General features: G+C 38.7%; 1 protein-coding gene across 3 annotated transcripts in view; it reads left to right on the top strand.

The window, feature by feature from the left end:
- Positions 1–19,541, top strand: part of PTPRR (protein tyrosine phosphatase receptor type R) — a 233,805-nt gene that overhangs the window by 108,530 nt on the left and 105,734 nt on the right. For 2 of the 3 annotated variants that reach the window (XM_072843272.1, XM_072843273.1), the window contains exon 3: positions 17,880–17,993. In XM_072843272.1, coding sequence (XP_072699373.1) covers positions 17,880–17,993 — 114 coding nt within the window. Of the gene's footprint in view, positions 1–3,645; positions 3,800–17,879; positions 17,994–19,541 lie in introns of those variants that run through there. The other variant, XM_072843274.1, reaches the window with a different exon arrangement.

The following is a 19,541-nucleotide window of genomic DNA, read 5'->3' as shown; positions in this document are numbered from 1 at the left end:
CCAAATTGTTGCACTTAACTGGTGGGCTATACCGAGTGGGAGGTAATGTTCAAATGTATGTGAGTGGTATCAACTCTGAAATCACCGTGGTTACTTTCCTCTGAGATATGTGGTTGAAGCTAGTCATTTGTCGAAAAAAAAAAAAAAAAAGCACCTGCATTCTCTGTAACTGTTAACTAATATCATTTCCCAGATACACCTGGTGATTTTAAATTTTAAAAACCTTGGAAACAAGTCCCAACAATGTAACATTTTATTCAAAAACCATTACTCACGGTCTTTTATTTTACTGTCTTTATATCCTTTTACAGATTTTAACATATTTATAGTTATAAAGTATACAAACTTTGCATTATGTAAGTATACAACTTTGCATTATGCTTATTTCACTGAATATTATGCACTTGTTTTACTCATTTATTCATTCAAAACATATTATTGAGCTTTTAACATAAGCCAGACATTGTCTAGATTCTGTGAATCATCAGGAAACAAAATAGCCAATATCCCAGCTATCTTAAATAATACCTTCTAATAAGGAGAGAATTTTATATACCAATGATAGAAAGTGCTGAGGAAAAATAAATAAAGCAGGGTCAGGAGGCAGACAGTGACAGGCAAGGTGATATTTTAAAATAGTCTGATTAGGGAAGGCATCTCTGAAAAGGTAGTGTTTGAGTAGAGGCCTGAGTGAAAGGGTGTGAGCCCTGCACATATCTTGGAGAGACTGTTCCTAACGGTGAGACAGTACATACAAAGGTCCTGAGGTCAAAGGGAGCTTGCTGTTTGAAGAGCAGCAAGGAGACTAGAATGGAAGGAGTGAAATGAGGAGAAGAAAGGTAGAAGATGGAGACTTGAATGGGGGGAAGGGATGAAGAGGGGAAGAGAGGATGCTGCTAGGGAGATCAAGTAGGGCCTATGGAGGGTTTTCTAGGAAAGTACTGACATGATCTAATCTATGGCTTAAAAAATTAATCTGACTTTGTGCAGATGATAAATTACATAGGGTAGACTGGAAGCAAAGAGCACAGTTAGGAGGCTATTGTCGTAACCCAAGCAACAGATGATGGGAGTTAGGGTGGTAATGGTGGAGGTCATGAGAAGTGGTCTTCTGAATATTGTTCAAACATAGAGCTGATTGGATTTGCCAGCTGTTGTGGGTCATGGGAGAAAGAAAGGAGGCAAAATTGATGCCTGTTTTTTTAACCTAAGTGCACAGAAGGTTGAAATTGTCAGTTATGGAGAGGAAGAAAATTAAAGGAGGAACAGATTTGGGGTGGAGGTAGGTAGGGTAGGAATCATGAGTTCAGCGTAGACAAGATCAAGTTAATTATTGTGCTGGTCTTAGTCTGTCAATAACTGAGGTTATGGTTGAATGAGCCCTTGTGGTTCTTACTATGATTGCAAGATGCCCTTCAGTGAGAACCATCAGGAAACTTTGAAAAAATAAAGGTTTATTACTTATAGGACCTGAAAATTGCACAGCCCACCTGGGACCACACAGCAAGATCATGGAGAGAGAGAGAGAGAGGGAGAGAGAGAGAGAGAGAGAGAGAGAGCCTAGGGTTCTCCCTTTGTGGGTAGGGATAGGGTGGGGGCCTAGGGTTCATGACTTACTCTTTACTGATAAATTTAAAACATAGGAATGGGAAGAGAAAAAACAAGTGGGCCCAAATGGTCAGTTATTGAAATCAAGCAAGATCTCTAAGACAAAAGAGTCTCAGTAGGCGGAGGCAGCCTCACTCTTTTTCTAGTGGTGTGGCTGGCAATGTGTTTATTGGACTTTACCACCTTGGAGGTGGATACCTCTTTGAAGTCAATCAAAGCTCAAGTCAGGCACTCGCATTACAAAAAAGAAAAAAACAACCATTCGGGTTTATGCTACCATCATCCAAGGGGGCATGTCAAGTATGCAGCTGGGTATACAAGCCCACTGATGGTGAGGTCTTAGTTAATTTGAGACCGTCGTTTAGAAAAAAGGAAAGGATGAAGAATTGAACATGTGACCCTTCAACATAGAGAAGTCAGGAAGATTTGAAAAGGAGTGACTGGTGAATGAGACACAAAACCAAGAAGATGTGAGTGCCTGGTAAGGAAAGTATCAAAGGGAGGAAGAAGGAATCATCTATGGCAAAGGCTCCTGGTAGGTCATCAGGGAGACGAAGACTTTATCACAGGGCAAAGCAGTGATGGTTTAGTGGAACAGGAGCTGGTACAGGGAGAATGGCAGGTGGAACTGAGGAATTGGGAACCACGAATACAGACAACTCTTGAGACCTTTGTTTGAAAGGAGAGTAAGGAAAAGGGGCGATGACTAGACAAGATCTTTTTGGTTTGTTTGGGTTTTGTTTTGTTTATTTGTTTATTTTTAAAGATTTTATTTATTTATTTATTTGATAGGGAGACTGCAGAGAGGGGAGGGAGAAGCAGACTCCCCACTAAGCAGGGAGCCTGAGATGGGGCTCGATCCCAGGACTCTGAGACCATGACCTGAGCTGAAGGCAGACGCTTCACTGACTGAGCCACCCAAATGCCCCTGGCTTTTGTTTCAATGTGAGAAATATTACAGCACACTTGAAGGCAGATTAGAAAGACCCAGTAGAGAGGGTCAACTCATAATGATGCAGGAAAAGGGGAGAGAATTACACATTTAACCTCCCGTTGATGCACCGTAATGAACTTACCCACTTTGCACTGGTGTTCAGTTAAGTTGCTCCTGATTTTTTACTATAATGCTGCATAGAAAATCTTTGTGTCTATATATTTTTATTCATTGAAAACCACTTCCTTAAGATAAATATGCATGTGAGGGATTAGTAGATCAAAGCTCAGGAACATTTTTAAGACTCTTCACAGTGCACTATTCCTTTAAAAAATCGATTTACCATGCCACCAGTCATGTATAAATGATTAGGTTTTATTGCAGCCTTGCAAGCTACACCATATATCTTGAGGCCATACTTCATGAAATCTCTATAGTATTTCGACTACCCTTACTCTAACAGACTGATAGCTCCTTAAAGAGAGAGAGCGTCTTAAGTATCTTTGCTCCCTCCTATTTTTCAGACCAAATATTTCATTACTAATAATAATTACAGCAGTCATTTATCTGAAATCCCTCTGTGTGAAGTCATAATGGTGTGCATATGGTGAAGCAGAAAAAAAAATCATCAATTATGGAATCAAACCAACCTGTATTTGAATACCAGATTCATTGCTTGGGCTTTACTTACATCATTTTAAATTCCCCCTTGGTAAAAAGATTCATCATAATCCCAGCTTTCTTAGGCGACCATGAGGATTAAAGGAGATCTGTAAAGTCCCTCGCCCAGAGTAGGAAAATTTTGGAGGAAATAGTGAGACTTTTAGAGAAACTTTCTCATGGAAATACCTTGTAAACATAGCATCTTTAAAAGACAGAAAGAGGAGAGAATCCTTCACACAGCACACCTTGTCTATGGTCCACAAAGTTCTCATCTCACAGTTTTGTTAATCACCATTTAAAAAAAAAAAAAAAAAAAAACACCTCCCCATGAATTTCAATTCTAGCGAACTGTCAAAACAGCGAGCACCTAGGATATCTCTGGGGAGAGCACAGGCTGCTACGGTAGACCTGGGATCAGCAATGTCTCTAGAAATAGTACCAGGCAGCTACCTCCGGGTGGTTAAATGAGGCTTCCTCTCAACACACAAGCTTAGAAAGCTTCATGATTAGTTCGGCTTGCTCTGGTGAGGAAAGAACACAGTGAGCACAAATGGAAGTCGAAGTCATCACAACATCCAGTGAATCTCCAAACAGGTAAGTGAAGCTTCCTCAACATTAATAGTGAGGTTCGGAGGGTAAATCCTGAGATTTCTGTCTGCATCTGTGCATGTGGCTGTACTGGAGTGAGTCAGCAGAGAGTCTCTGTGATATCTAGGGAAATATCTTTAGCCTCAAGGTGGGGAATAAAAAGAAAATGCTGTGCAATTATTCAACATCTCTAGTGAAGACCCTACCACGATCCTAAGAAGTTCCTCTTAAAATTTGTTATCCGTCCTAAAGAGAATAGGATTAGAAATACATCCACTTGGACAGAACTGAAAAATATACAAAAGACACTGAGCGGATATTTTCTTGGTTGGATTTCATGTAGTTCTCACACTGACATTGGGGAAAATGTGAACTAGCTTGCATTTATGATCGCTAGAAAGGGACTAAGTCACTAAATCTAGACTTTTTTTTTTTTTATTATAACTGCATCTTGGGGTCCCTGCCTTTGCACGCAGACTTCGCTAAAAGGCTAGTCAGTATCTTTCATTGTAATTGGATGTGGGGACCAATGAATGAAAGTCACTGACATGAGACCTCTCAGGCCTTAATTCCCAACTGGGGACCTCAGGTTTGTTGTTTTCCACCAGTAAACCAAGAACCTTATTATTAAAGCTTGGCTGTCCTCGTAAGAATTGTGGCTCTCATTAAAAATTAGGTATGAATTTATTAGTCTATCTACACAGTGCTGTCTTCAGGTGAAAGACCTCACAAAATATTTAGTTCGTTTATGGTTGTTTGAAAAAATAAGCATTGCCTTTAGAATTTAGTTTGAGCGTTTAAAAATAAGATACTGGTTCTGGTGTTGGTACAAAGTCATGGATAATTCTGATTTTATCTGCAGTCTGTGATGATGAATAACAAATAGTGCATCTGGTGTTTCAATTCATCTTAATAATAAAATTGTTCTAACTTCCTGTCTGATTTAATATTGCAGAAAACAGTCATCAAGATGGCCCAAATATATCATTTGATTCAAGAAGTCAAACTCTATTTACCATGAAATACAGAGTTGTCAGATTTTTTTTTGTAGCATGTCTCCTATGTGAAATATGAGCAGATAATAATGCCAAATGATGACTTGACAATTTCAAAGCAGGGTTTAGGGTTTAGAAGCAAGATTTTAGACTAAAGAGAAACAAAAGTTGTTAGTGATTTTCTTTTAATGTTTAGTGCGTAGGTGCTTTTTAATGTGAGGAGGACTAATGTGTTTGAATCTGTCATTTAATAGAATTTAAAGCCTTAAAGAAGATGTGGCTTCTTAGTTTTATATACCAAAATATCTTCCTCAAAGCTTCCACAATCTTACATTTATTTTTTAAATTGCTAGTGCGAATTACTCTGCTGATAATTGATGCTGGGTTGTGTTGTATGAAATTAGCCATTCCTATATTTAGCTGTAACAGGAGAAATAAGTTATATATAGTCTCCTTTGTCTTTCTCATCAATCCATGCACTTCTACTTAACAATTTAATAATTAGACCAGATATAGCAATCCTAATAAATACCATGGCCCCAATCATGCCAAAAGAAAAAACAAAACAAAACAAAAAACCAGGAGTATTACAGGGAATATTGGGAGGAGGTGACAGATGAAATTGGCTGGGTCATGCTGTGCATCAGAGTTATGCTACAGACAAAATCACTCAGAGCCTCGCTTTTCTGGAAATGAGATGGTTCTTGGGGTGCTTAAAAATGAAAATAATACACTGTGGAAAATTATACGCTGATTATCATTTTGCCATCTCTTCCTGCAGATGAAAAAAAAAAAACCACACAAGAACATTGACTAAAATGTATCCCATGTTCTGTCTTTATTCGTTTTTAGTTATGCAGAAAATTGTTAATTCCCACTGTGACAGAAATATCAAGATTACTGAGAATAAAAGTTGAAAGGACACTAAATCAGAGAGTTCTTATTTGCATCTCAACAACACATGCCAAGAAACCATGTTTCTTGGAGAATTGTGTAGTTCACCGGAAGAACAGAATCCTAGTGTAGTCATTGCAGGGAAACATAAACTACTTCGTGGAGGGAATGGAAATAAAAGAACATTTACACCCCTTTTCATGGATGTTAGGGTGGCCTTCCTGCCCCCTCACAGCTCAAGGGCTGCATGGGAAAACCTCAGAGTCCTGGAAGAACACATTCCTGTGGATTGAATAGAAGCATCTATATATCAGAGGGAGCCCGCTCCCTATTTTACCCACCTTGGGAGGAGAGCACCCCAAGGCCCCTAAGGATGGCTCATTTCTTCCTTTTTTTAAAAGTAGCATTTACATATTTGGGGACAGTCATCAGTTTCTGACTAGCAAACACACAGCTTGGGGAGTTGAAGGATTGTTGTTTTGCTCGTGGACATCGATTTCCAAGCATCCTTAACTGCCACTTAGCAGTGAGCTTGGTCTTGGCTCTTCCTGGAGACAGTGGTCCCATGTCTTCTCTGTCCTTTCGAAAAAGCTGACAGCACTGTCCTCTTGGCAGAGCCAGATGTAGAAACCTGAATTTGGCTGACCTCGTTTTCCAGGCAACACTAGGGCTGGGGGTGTGGGCTTTTGTCCATACTGGGTTTCTGGCTGGCCCCAATTCCAGCCGTTTTCGACCCAAGCTTTTGGCTGCTGTGTTCTGCGTCCAGCGTGAGGATGGTGAAGGAAGGGAGGGGAGGTATTAGCCTTACGTGGAGGGGGGACTGAAAGGGAACACAGGAATAGGACGAAGGAAGAAGCACCACCCAGTGCCAGAGGGAAAACATAATCAGGGGAGAGGAAAGTAGAAATTTCTGTTGACTTGGACATATCATAATGACTTGAAGACTCCGTCAAAAACAAGTAACTGGCTATTATGTTTGTTTTACTGTTCTCAGGATAATATCTGTTTGTGGTTACATCGTGATTTTTCTCCTGTCTCTAAAGAACTTTGTATTAAACCTCAGTTTTTGTTTTTGTTTTTAAGCTCGGTTTTCTTCTATTTCTTCCATAGGTGTTTGTGGCTTTTATAAAAATATTTTTGTAAGTATCAATAGACACAATTTCACAAGGTTTAGGAATGATAATATCATAAAAGTAAAGCATTCCTGTATAATATATGGAAGCCTTAGCTCCTCCAGTGAATTTCTACGTGGAAAAGCTAAGACTTTCATCAGCTCATGATTTAAAAAAAAACAAAAAAACAAAAAAACAAAAAAACAAACTTATTATAAAGATGAGGGTTTACTCCAAATTAAAGAATTTAAAGTTTTGAGAACAGTTTATAAAAGTTCTCTACCTAATTGCTAAATTTTAGGAGTCTTCCAAAGCATCAGAGAGCTTTCTTTTTTTTTTTTTTTTAACAAGAATGTTATTAGGGTTATGAAAGGGAACACTAATTAAGAGGGAATATTAAAATAGAAGAGAGAGATTAATGAAATGAAGAAAAAACTAGGTTATAAAAAGCTTTTTAAATGAACAGGATAAAGGCTTCTAATCTAAATCACTTAATTTGACTGTTTCAATATTAGTATTTAATTTGTAGTAAAGAGAAAAAATAAAATGATGAATATAAATTCTGTATCTATAAAGATATAATTTAATCTAATTCAATTTCTATAAAGAGCCTTCTGTATGATTTGGGATTTGGGTTGACTGCTCATATAGCCACAGTTTGCAAGGGTGAGTGAGGCAGAGACTGGAAGCAGACATTCTGAAACCAAAGAATCCGTCCTAAAATGTGCCATTGTAACATTAAATCTCAAATACCTAGTCTCTCCAAAAACAACATGACTTTAGAAAAGCCAACTCTTTGACCATTGCTTTTTCCTCTGACCCAGATTTCCTGATTTACTTCGGCCAAAGCTCCATAATAGCTGAAACAATCAGTAAAGGTAAACGCTGGAAATCCAATCAGGCCACTTTTTACCGTGTTGACATTATTACTGTTCCAGGAAATAAATAAAGAACCTTCATTTAATCAACAAGGTTGCTACTCAATTTCCCCTTGTCCTGAATATCCAGAGAAGCAGTTCAATTAATGGGGCTTCACACTGATATACAGTAAATCCGTATCTTTAAACTAAATTTATGGAGGACCTTGTATCTGTCAGTCATAGCTGTTTGCTTGTTTGTTTGTCTAATAACTAATATGATCCTCAGAAGCCCCGTGAAGGGATGCAGTTATCACTCCCATTTGGCAGATGAAGAAACTGAGGCTCAGAGAGAAGTAATCATTTGGTCAAGGACCAGGATTAAATCTAGGTCTGTCTTATTCCCTAACCCATATTCTTAGCTATTATATTTTAATATGGCGGAGTTTTCTTATTTGGCGTTTACTCACCTACCTGCAATGTCCAAACACACAAACACAATTATTTTAAGTCGTGTTCAGTCTTCCTAATAATTCGAAACACAGTAGGCCAAAACTTTTCAATGTGGGAGCTCATAATTCAAGAGGCTCCTAAGTATTTCTCTTTCCCTTTTCTCACTCCTACCAATACTCACTTAGCTCCTTCATGAATCTTTACATTGATTAGCTCATCAATTGATGTGGCTGCCTGCAACTTCAGCAGAGCAAGGATGTGAGCAACTCACAAAGCTGCCATTGCAGTTGTTTGCAGAATGTCTCAAAATATTACTCTCACCGAAACTCTAGTATTGCCATTTCATGTGTAAAAGGGCTGGCTTATTACAGCGTAGGATCTCAGGAAGCAAGATTAAGTCACTATTGTAGTATAAAGGTCAAAGTTCTTACCATCTGGAGAAAAAAAAATATTCAATGTATATACCATTCCATCTTTCTCCTTTTGTTCTCAACAAAAAACGGTCCTGGTGTTCTTTTGCTTCATTATATAGTCACCCTTTAACCCTCTAAATTCTCAATATACACTAATAACATGCTGATTTTAGTTTATGAGCATCAACTTTTACTAACCCTTAAAAACTCGTTAAATGATCCTTTGGGATTCTGTGGAATCATACAGCATACCCCCGTATTTCTACACAGTGGCCCTGTACCTTTTTTTAAAAAAGATTTTACTTACTTATTTGAGAGAAAAAGAAAGAGAACACAAGTAGGAGGAGGGTCAGAGGGAGAAACAGACTCCCCCACCCCGCCGAGTGGGGAGCCCATTGTGGGGCTCAATCCTAGGATCCGGGATCGTGCCCTGAGCTGAAGGCAAATGCTTAACTGACTCAGCCACCCTGGCCCTGCATTTTTAAATGAGTTCCAACAAAGGCTCATTCGGCCTCCTAATGCACCATGAACCACATTTTGAGAACCACTGCTTGAAGCCCACCAGATATTCCTCATCAACAAATCCAACAGCCTTTCATTAGTCCACATTTTTCTTAATCTCCAGCAGTATATGGCAGTGTTGACAAAAACCACTTTTGGAAACTCTCCCCCTGACTTCCATAACACCATATTCCTGATTTTCCTCTGACCCTTCTCTCTCTGTAGCTATCCATGCTGAAATCAAGACCAACCAACAAGAAAAGTTTTAGACCCTTTTTGCCTTTTGCTGGGTATGCAGTAGGGTGGGGTATGTAATGTCTGACTTTGTAGTGTCATGTATTGGTGCTCGAGGATGCCAAGAAATAGCATCCTTTCCTTCCTGCCTGAGGAAGATAGAGGAAGCAGCCTGTGGAGATAAAAATGTAGCTTCATTGTTGATAGAGCTGCTGGAGATAAGACTTAGGAGCATGATAACAATATATTTCTATAACTGCCTCTGCCTCTTAGGCAAAGTTGCCCACTAGCCACAGGAATACCAGCCAAGTGTGGTGGCCTCCCCTAAAGGGACAGAGCCTTTACCACTTGCAGAGAGAAGACTAGATGATATGCTCTTTACAGACAAGCAGATCCCAAAAGGAAAGTGCAGAGCCCATGTGCCCCAGTATCTCATTCCAAATGCACCAATTACACAAGCCCCTTCCCCTTCCCTGGAAAGACTGTGGAGGGGAGGAATTCAGGGATATTACCATATTTGAGCTGCCACCACACAGAAGAAAACATCAGGGTTGGGAAATAAGTGTTTCCTCCTAACATCATGGAAAGAAGAAAGCCATAGAAATGTAATAGTGACAGCATCACATAAAATGGATAAAAATTTGTAGGATACATATGGGTATGTCTAATATATACATATGGATATTATATTACATTGCCTATGTGTCAGAAAAAAGCTAACACTAAAAACACCACAATTTTTAATTCAGGTAATGGGATAAACTGTTGTGAAGAATATTTACTTCTTTTTCTAAGTCTTTTTATTTTCTAAACCTTCTATCATGAGTATATTTGATTTTTGCCATTAGAAAGATAAACTTTAAAATCTCAAATTAGTCACGAGAAATAGTCACCAACACTGTTCTAGTTTGAATTCCATTGACAACCAACATAGCACACAACTCAGAAAAATTATATTGATTTTGCCTATTGGAAGCAAGCTTCAGAAAGTTGAGAATGAAAAAAAAATTTTTTTTAATTAAAAAGAAAAAGAAAAAGAAAGTTGAGAAGGTGAGGGGCACCTGTGTAGCTCAGTTGGTTAAGTATCTGACTTGGTTTTGGCTCAGGTCATGATCTCAGGGTCCTGAGATTAAGCCCCACGTTGGGCTCTGTACTCATCACAGAGTCTGCTTGTCCCTCTCCCTCTGCTATTCCTTCTCCTTCCATAAATTACTAAATGATCTTAAAAAAAAATAGATGAAATAAACTCGTTTTCTCCCTCCTGAGTGGTAGAGCTGTCAAGCTATCAGAGACAAATTAATTACAAATTAAATATAAATTCTGTTAAATAGATTTCTTTGTGTTTTTGAATGATTCATCATTTCTGCTTAACCAAATATTAAGTTTTCAAGAGTAATACCCTGGTTTTGTAACCCTTTCTATGCCTGCCATGGTACCCAGATTCTTCCAATTAGTAACTACACAATGTTGATTACGACAATTCACGTTCCTTCATTCGACAAGATTTTCTAAGTACCTGCTATGTGCCAGGCACTGTTCAGGTCCTGGGGATATAGCAGAGGACCGAACTGACAAGATCCCACACCAGAGGAGCTCACATATTAGCAAGGGAAGAAATAAAAGAAACAAGAAACTGTCCGATAGTGATAAGCAGGAAATAAACAGTGATGTCATAGGGAGTGCCCAGGCTGGGAAGGCCTCTGAGGAACCTGCAAAACCGGAAGGAGCCACCATACAGGTGTCAAATGACTCTCCCGGGGCAGGCAGGTGCCAATGCCATGAGGCAAAAAAAGAGTGCAGCTTGTTTGAGGAACTGGAGAAAGGGTGGAGTGGCATGAGGGAGGGATACAAGATGAGGCTCAGACGGAATGGGAGACAGATAAAGTAGGGCCTTGGAGGCCCTAATTGAATTTAACTCTAAATGTGTTAGAAAGTTGGGAGTATTTTAAGAGAGAAAGAGAAGCTGAACTCTTTGGAAAAAATAGATTTAAAATTGGATACAAAAGACTGAGAAAAGTTTTGTGTCACTTCTTGTCTGAAACAGTGACAAGAGAACCTGTCTTGTCTAGGGCATCACAATGAATGAGCTGGCAGGACTTAGAAGGTACAAGAAGACAACAATAAAACACACATTACGGAAATCAAAACCACATTACAAACAAAAGAAGTAGAACAGATTCTGCTGAAAACACGGTCTGGAGAAAGTTTCAATTGAATAAAGACATACAAGTGGTCAGAGAAAATCAGTACACAAAACAAAGTGGTTAGAGAGAAAGACAAAGACCATATAATTGGACAATTGTTGTCCTTAAAGATGAACCAAAAAATCAGGTAGAAGAAAAATCATTCAAATATACAACAGGAGAGAGTATTTCTAAAATAGGGAATTTGGAAACTGTAGACTTCAAGGGCATAGCTTGCTGAAGGAACTATGAACCCAAGAAAATGTCCTGATGAAGTTTCTTAACTTTAAAGATAAAGACTCCTGTGAAATTTGAGGCATAAACAGCAAGTTCTTTACAACAGGCTAGTCTCAAGCCAGGGTATTTTTCATAACAGCTTCCAATGACTGAAGGCATTGGAATAATAGCAGCAGAGTTCAAAGGCAAAAAATAAAAATAAAGACTGAATCAAGAATATAACATCCAACCAAGTTGTCATTTATTGTTACAAGCACCATATATATTCTCAAACATACAAGTAAGGCCTCAGGAAATATAGCACTCATGATCTCTGCTTGAAAGAAGCTATTTTAGTGGGATGATGAAATCCCACTAAATAAAGTATCCATCAAACTAAAGAACTCAGGAAGAGGCTGATCCTAAGCATTGAATCCATTTGAATATTTAACACTACAGAACTTTAAAAATTGTAATTACAGAGTATTTTCATCAGTGCAAGTACTGCTAACACAAGCCAATATCTGAGGGACTTAATACAAGAAAATTAATGTTTAACTCAGGTCACCGTTTAATGTTAGGTGTTAGGCAGGGCCTCTGCATCATGCAGTGTTTTGGGGTTCCAAGTATCTCCTTTTGTGTGGTTCCATCATTTTCAGAAGCTCAGGGTCATCCTGGAACCAGCTTGTAGACAAGCGAAAAGAAAGAGAAGACACCCCTCATTCTCAACTGCCTCAGTCTGAAAATGTCATTTTACTTTCATTTATATTAATTGGTGAAAACTGTCACATGGTTTGACCTTGATATAAATGGGCTGAGTTTCCAAGAGGAGGCAATAGGCTGGTTGAGTAGTCTCTATTACACAGAACTTAATGTAAATACATAAAACCTAACAATAAAAAAAATAATAATAGAATTATTGAGGTGCCTGGGTGGCTCCATCTCTTAAGCATCTGACTCTCTATCTTAGCTCAGGTCTTGAGTTCAGGCCCCGTGTTGGCTCTAGGCTGGGCGTGAAGCCTACTTTAGATTTTTAAAAAATAAGCACTAATGTAATTATAAACACTGGGAGGTGATCATGAGAATTGGTGGGAAGAGATGTACATTTTATTTTTCATAGCAGGGAGTTAATAAATGCTTTCTAAAGTTTATAAATCAAGAAACAGGAATTTAAATATATTATCACATAATATTTAATACTACAAATATAGGCACTAGAAGAAAAAGATGTAGAACAACAACAACAACAACAAAACCCAGATCATTCTGCAAAAAATAGAAAATTAAGAAAGAATAAAAACAAACTTTAAAAAGATAACACAAAATAAAATAATAAGACACATCTAGGTCTGTTAAAATAAAGCAAATGGGATAAACTAACCTATTAAAATAAGAAGTTAGTAGATAAGAATCTATACATGATATTTGATGTCGAGATGTATTATAAATACAAAAACATATCCCTGATAGTTTAATAAGTGAAAAAAAGCAAATTGTGGAATGCTATATGTTGCTTAATCCTATTTATACTTAATAGTAACATACCTGTTATATAATATATACATGTTATTTTTGTATAGAATATGTACAGAAAATATTTGAAGGATACACAAGAAATAGTGTTATTTCTGGAGATTGAAATGAAATGACAAGTATATTATCACTTTTTACTATATATCTTTCTGTACCTTGTTTTTTTGTAGTAAATATGAAGTTTTTATTATAATAATTTAAACAAACTATAACTAAAGTCCAACATAGAATACTATTAGAGAACTGAACGATGCAGGCAAAGAAAGGGACAAGGAGAGGTTACGGAAGGCTGACAGAGTGGTCTTTGAGCTGAAGCTCCAAGCAGAAGGAGGAAAGCCTAACCAGGGGTTCAGATATACACAGACACAATGCAAAAATGGTATGGCATGTTTAATACAGCTGAAGTATAATGTGCATGATGGGAAGGCCTGGGGGGAAAGACTGGGAGGATGGGGAAATTACAGTGAACCAATGAGTAGGACTTCTCATTAGACAATGAGATTTTCTCAAAAATTTTTAAGGTAAATAATGACTAGATTAGGCTAGCATTTGGCACAGATCACTATGATGCCCATCTAGGGAATGAATTAGAAACCATGGAAGATTGGCAGCCCATGAAGATTCTATTCAAACAGTCTGGATGGCCATGATGGTGCTCTGAACCAAGATGGGAGAAATATAGACGAAGATGGACTCATCATTCAAGAGATATTTAGAAGTAGAATATACGGAACTTGAGAATTAATTGGATGTCATGATGGTGGGGTGAAGGATGAGGAAAAAGAGCCAAGCCAAAATGACTTTCTATATGGAATATAGAAATAGAAGTAAATGTGGTCACAGCTGGGGAGAGGGAAAACGGCAAGTTTGGTTTGGGTGATATTGAGTGTGAAGTGGAAGTGGAACATTCGGGTAGAGGGAAGCAGGTGTAAAATTCTGAGAAGGGCGGAAACGTGAAATATGGAAATAAAAATAAGATACCATCTAAGTAATAGCAGAGGACAACAAGAGTTGTCAGAAGGGACTGGGTAATTGCATAAAATGCGCCTGATAGGTCAGGGTTTTCCACTTAGTTCAAAGACATAAACAGATATTTTTGCTTTTATTCCTGGAATTCACTTGACAGTCTAACTTCTAGCCAAAATGGGGAGGCTCCTTGCCAATAATGTGGAGTTGGAAATCCCAGGTAGCAATGAGCACACAAAGTTAGAGATGAGGCGAATTCCTCCTGAGGCGTGGTCCTGAGGAAGCTGTATTCCTTTGTGGCTGTTGGGAACTGACACTGGACATCTTTGAGGGGCTTCGGGGGGCATCTCTTTAGGAAGAAAGATGGCCATTTGGCTGGCCTTCCCCATCCTCCTGGGGCCACTGGGTGTGGTCCTGGCTCTTCCTGGGGTTGATCAGATGGCAGATCAGGTTGCATTACATCAAGTAGGGTCTATTTAGAAACCTGCCCCCTCTCCCGGGCAAAAATAATTCAACTGTTCCTTAAAAATAAATTACTAAAAGCCAAACACATGCTTATAATTTAAACATAATGCTGGTGCCTTGGTTTAATCCATTCTACTGCATCAATTTATGTCTAAGGTTCATAGGCATCAGTTACTTTAGTGGACAATCTGGTGACCAAGAAAAGAAAGTCTTATTACAAAGCAGTACTCCTTTTTGTGGGGTTGTGGAATTGCTAGGAGCCAGGTAGGGAGTGGGGGGAGAACCTAGGCCCCAGGTAAAGAGAATTGACTCAGGGATCTCTTATCAAGGCAGAGGCCCAATAAATTTAAATACAGAAGGAGTTTGAAATCTTTGAATTTTTAAATATGTTCCATTTTTTCTGTATATGTATTTGTAGTATCAATAAAATACTCAATTGCTTTTGGGTAATAACTATTTGCATTATTTACGACTGTGAAATGGCTTATGATTTGCATTTGGAAAGAGCACTTGAATCTCTTGAAATTAAAAGCTTAAATCATTTGTATGTTAAATAGTACAAATGCCTAAATGGGTTTAGAATTCAGACTCAAATATATCTTGTGTTATTTTGTGGTAACTCTGAAGTTGTGACACTGCTGTTATTGCCATGGAAATTTATATTCTATCATAGTAGTTATGATTTCACATAATTAGATGAAAAGAAGCTTTGTGTCTGTAGCATCTACCCAGAAGGAAGGAGAGAACGTATGTTGTCTAGCTACAGGAATTCATGTACTTTGATTTTCTCTGAAATAAAATTCTCATTTTGTCTAGAGTCCTTTGTTTTTCTTTAGTGGCACTCATATAGAATGTCTGGCACATGTAAGACCCTCAAGCATGTATTTACTTGTTTGTACTTCATTTTAGCATCACAGCTTTATGGGGAATAGTCAGAAATACATGCCAGCTTTTCTCAGGCAAGCAGAGAACTGAGGCAGATTATCCAAATGTTTTGATGCCATGAGCCAGTTGATTGCAATTTTTAAACTAATTACTTCAACTCACTTCTCTACTTTAGTTAGGTAGTCTTAATTTCTGTTTTAAATGCACAGCTTTTGCCTGCTTGGAAAGTGGGCACTTTGAGTCATTTTTAATCTTGACTTCCCATTTCACATCCATTTGCCATTTTAATCTGAGGAACTTAGACTTTAATACTGTTTCCACAGTGACAAGCTTTGAGCTAATCATGGCCCTGGGAATTGAGTTCTCAAGTGTGTGTACAACCCCCTTGATTCTCAGTTCCCAGCGTAGAGTCTCGGCTCCAAATGCTGCCCGTGGGGATCAGGAGCAGTGCCTGCCTGACAAACACTGGGGGTGAGCCAGAAGTCAGTGTTTCCTAATCAGCATTTGCGGGAACCGAGGAACCCATCTTTGGTCTTGCAAAGAGCAAGAAGTAAGATACTGCTCGGTGCAATATCTCATATCGGTGCCAGTTTCCACAGGCTTGCAGAGCCAAGAGGAAGGAAGCCTCTGCTTCTCAGAACCTCCAGGTGGACTGAGTTTTTTCATATCTCTTGGATTTTCCTTAAGGCATGCTTCCATAGAACGTAAAGCAGGCTTGAAAATATAATATTTGCTCCCTTTCTGCATTTCCAGATCCAACTCATCTCATCCTTTAGGGTTGAGCTCAAGTCTTACTTTCTGTATTCAATTGTATTCGAAAGAACTCTATAGAAAAGTACAGAGAATACATAGCAGACAATTATGTACTATCTGATGGTTTGTATTAATTTAAAAAGTATCTCTGATGGTTTTGATATGGCTTTGCTACCGTCCCCCAACATAATTCTTTTCCCCTTCCCAGAAGCAAGTTGTACCATATCATGGGACTGTTAGCTAAAGTTTTTAAACGGTTATGCCCTTTTCTGGATCTCAGTTGTTTGCAAGGTGTCCAATTCCAGCTTCCTAACATGACCAACCTCTATGACCCCTGACCCGGTGCAAGCATTAAAAGATCCCAAGGTGTAAAAGCAGTCTGGAGCTCCAGCTGGGTCTGCCATTTTGACCAGGAACCATTCACTTCTTTTGACCTCCCCAACTCCCTCTCATTCCAATAGCATTTGGGCATTTGGTCCAGTTGCCAATCACTTATTTTGTACTAACTTTATGTATAGAAGCTGTATCATATTCTTAAAAAATGATAAATTCTCAAAAACGGTTCCATTCTCCTTTTACAACAATCTGTGAAAAGGTCCTCTGAGGGTTTTGGACCACAGTAGATTATGCGTGTAAGCCAATCTCTTTATCAGGTAAGCGTGCACAGAGAAGTGTCCTTCACTTCATAGAATAGATGGTATTGCAACCATCCAACAGTTATTGATGTAGTTATTGATGTATCAATATACAATACAATATTGATGTACCAAAATAATTGATGTATTCAATAACTATTGAATATAATTATTGATAACTGACCACAGCCAAGTTAATGAACTATTATTTCACTACAAGATATGCATAAAGGTTTGGTTTCCCCATCTCGCAAAGTATCTATCTCAAATGATCAGGATGCATTTTTGAAAATACATAGTTAACTAGTTCATGTTTTAACGGTAGTGATAGTACCTGTGGCTTAAATAAAGGCTGTATTATTAATTTTGTAAATTGATTTGTGTTTTAGGCATTTTTAAATATTTAGTTGTCTTTTTTTCCAAGTTAACCTGAAAATTAAGAGTATTTGCCCAAACAATTGAATAACAATTGCTTACCTTAGACCAAGTTATCAATACCATTGGCTTCCATGCCAGAGTTTGAAAATGCATTATTGCGCCTTTTTCTTTTGCCTTGCACTAGCAGCAGATCACTATTTAGAGAAGCTGCCAAGCCTGGCATTATGGAACTTACCCAGCACGTGACTGTGTGTGAGCATAAATTAAAGATGTCCCAAGGCCTGGATTACTGAAATGTAGGAGGCCATATATTCCATTCTGTCGTCTGGGCTCACACTGAAGACCAGCACATGTTTCAGTAAAATTCCTTATGAATTGATTATTCATTTGCATTATTTATTATGACGAATTGCACCATCTTTTTAACTAACACCATTTAAAATTTCACTTAAAATGTCCCAGTAATTTGATCTCCGCTAAAAATGCAATAAAGCACCACGAGTGTGAATAGATCAGTCACAGAAATTGTTGCGGCCAGTCATCAGTCAGGAACTGCATGTCTTGAACCACAGATTTGCTGTAATTTTGACTTGTTTTTTTCTATATTTTTCAGACACTGCAAATGGATGTAAACAGGCTGAACATAACCTTGCTTCGGATATTCCGCCAAGGAGTGGCCGCAGCTTTAGGACTCTTACCGCAGCAAGTACACATCAACCGCCTCATTGTAAGATGCCTACATCTTGCTTTCCCAGAGTTCCAACTTTGATTTTCATTAAAGACTTTGATAATAAAGAACACCCATGCTATCGCTCTATGGCCCATGAGCCAAAGCTGGCATACCACCTGTCTTTGGCGAGGAAAGTTTTATTGGAACAAGCCACACCCATCTGTTCCCATATTGACTATGGCTGGTTTCATGCTACAATGGCAGTGTTGAGTAGTTGTGACAGGTTTTTGGCTAAACTGAAAGCTAAAATATGTGCTGGCTGGCCTTTTGCAGAAAAAGTTTGTGGACCCTCTCCTAGTTCAAGGCTGCCTACTACCCAACACCAGTCCCAAAAGATTCTCCCTAAGAGTGAAAGCTTCTACATCAGTTAAGACACTGTCTCCAGACAGTAATTATTAAAACCCCTCAAGGCATCAGGATAAAGGATAGTGAATTCACAAGACAGAGGATTTAGAATAAAGAGTAAAGAAGAACCAGTCCTCAAGAACAGCACCCCAAATGGAACGCAAGAATGGGTAACGCTGAAAAGTCAGGAGAGCACTTAGATGAGTATCTGGGGTGGGGACGAGGAAACCCGAAGGTCCTTTGTAGGGGGCCCATGTCAGACCTAGCTATCAATCACCCACGTCCTTTTTTTCCCCATTCCCTCAGTGTTTGGGAACCTTGATGTCGTCCAACTATATGTCCCCATCTACACATGGAGGTGGATGTGAGCATAGGGCAGAGAAAGGCAAATTCAAATCATATGATCTCTATGTAAAAAAAGCTAATTACCTAAGGTTCCTGTGAAGAGGGACTTTGGCATCTTCGTACATCCTACTGTATGTTCTCCTTGCTGTAAATTCTTATGCTCCTGCTTGAGCTCATCTTTCTCTTTCATTGGTATCTGCATTTTCAGCTAAGGAGAAGAATTTGCTTTTGGTTTTGGCTTAGAGTTTTTGTTTCACTTCCTTTTTTATGTGTGTGGGGGTGAGTTGTTTCGGGCCCCCTAATAACTTCTATCCTGTGAATCAACTATTTCTTGGGACTAAGTAGACTTTAAAAAACAAACAAGCAAACCACCGAAGTTTATAACACAGTACCCCCGATGAGGAAATACAACTAGCCCCGGTATCCTGAAAGAGTTAATTTGAGGATTTGTATCCAGGGCTTAGCTTGCTCAAGTGAGAAGATGTAGGTGCTATAGCTGTTTTACATCTACACCTAAACTGTGTGTGCCTGTGCTTAGATATACTTTTATGTTTAGATTTAAGGAGCATAATAGCTCTTTGCAGGGACAAGAGGATTGTCACACCCAGGGAGGTATGTGCTCCTCCTCAGAGAATGTCAGTGGCCTTTATATGAGTCTGTTTCTAAGATCACTTATTATAACAAATGGAGCTCCGGTGATGCCTAAGGTGGCCGAGCACAGTGATTAAGAGTGTGTGCTTTGGCAGCAGGTAGACAGGACTGTCCTCTGTCTACAGCTTGGCCAGACCCCAGCGTGTGACCTCAGGCAGGCCACTTAGGTTTCTTTATCTGCAAAGTGCCCATAACTGGAATACC

This window comes from Canis lupus, chromosome 11 (genome assembly GCF_048164855.1).
Source record: "Canis lupus baileyi chromosome 11, mCanLup2.hap1, whole genome shotgun sequence".
NCBI lineage: Eukaryota > Metazoa > Chordata > Mammalia > Carnivora > Canidae > Canis > Canis lupus.
Note: the sequence above shows the minus strand (reverse complement) of the source record. Positions and strands in the feature narration are given on the sequence as shown.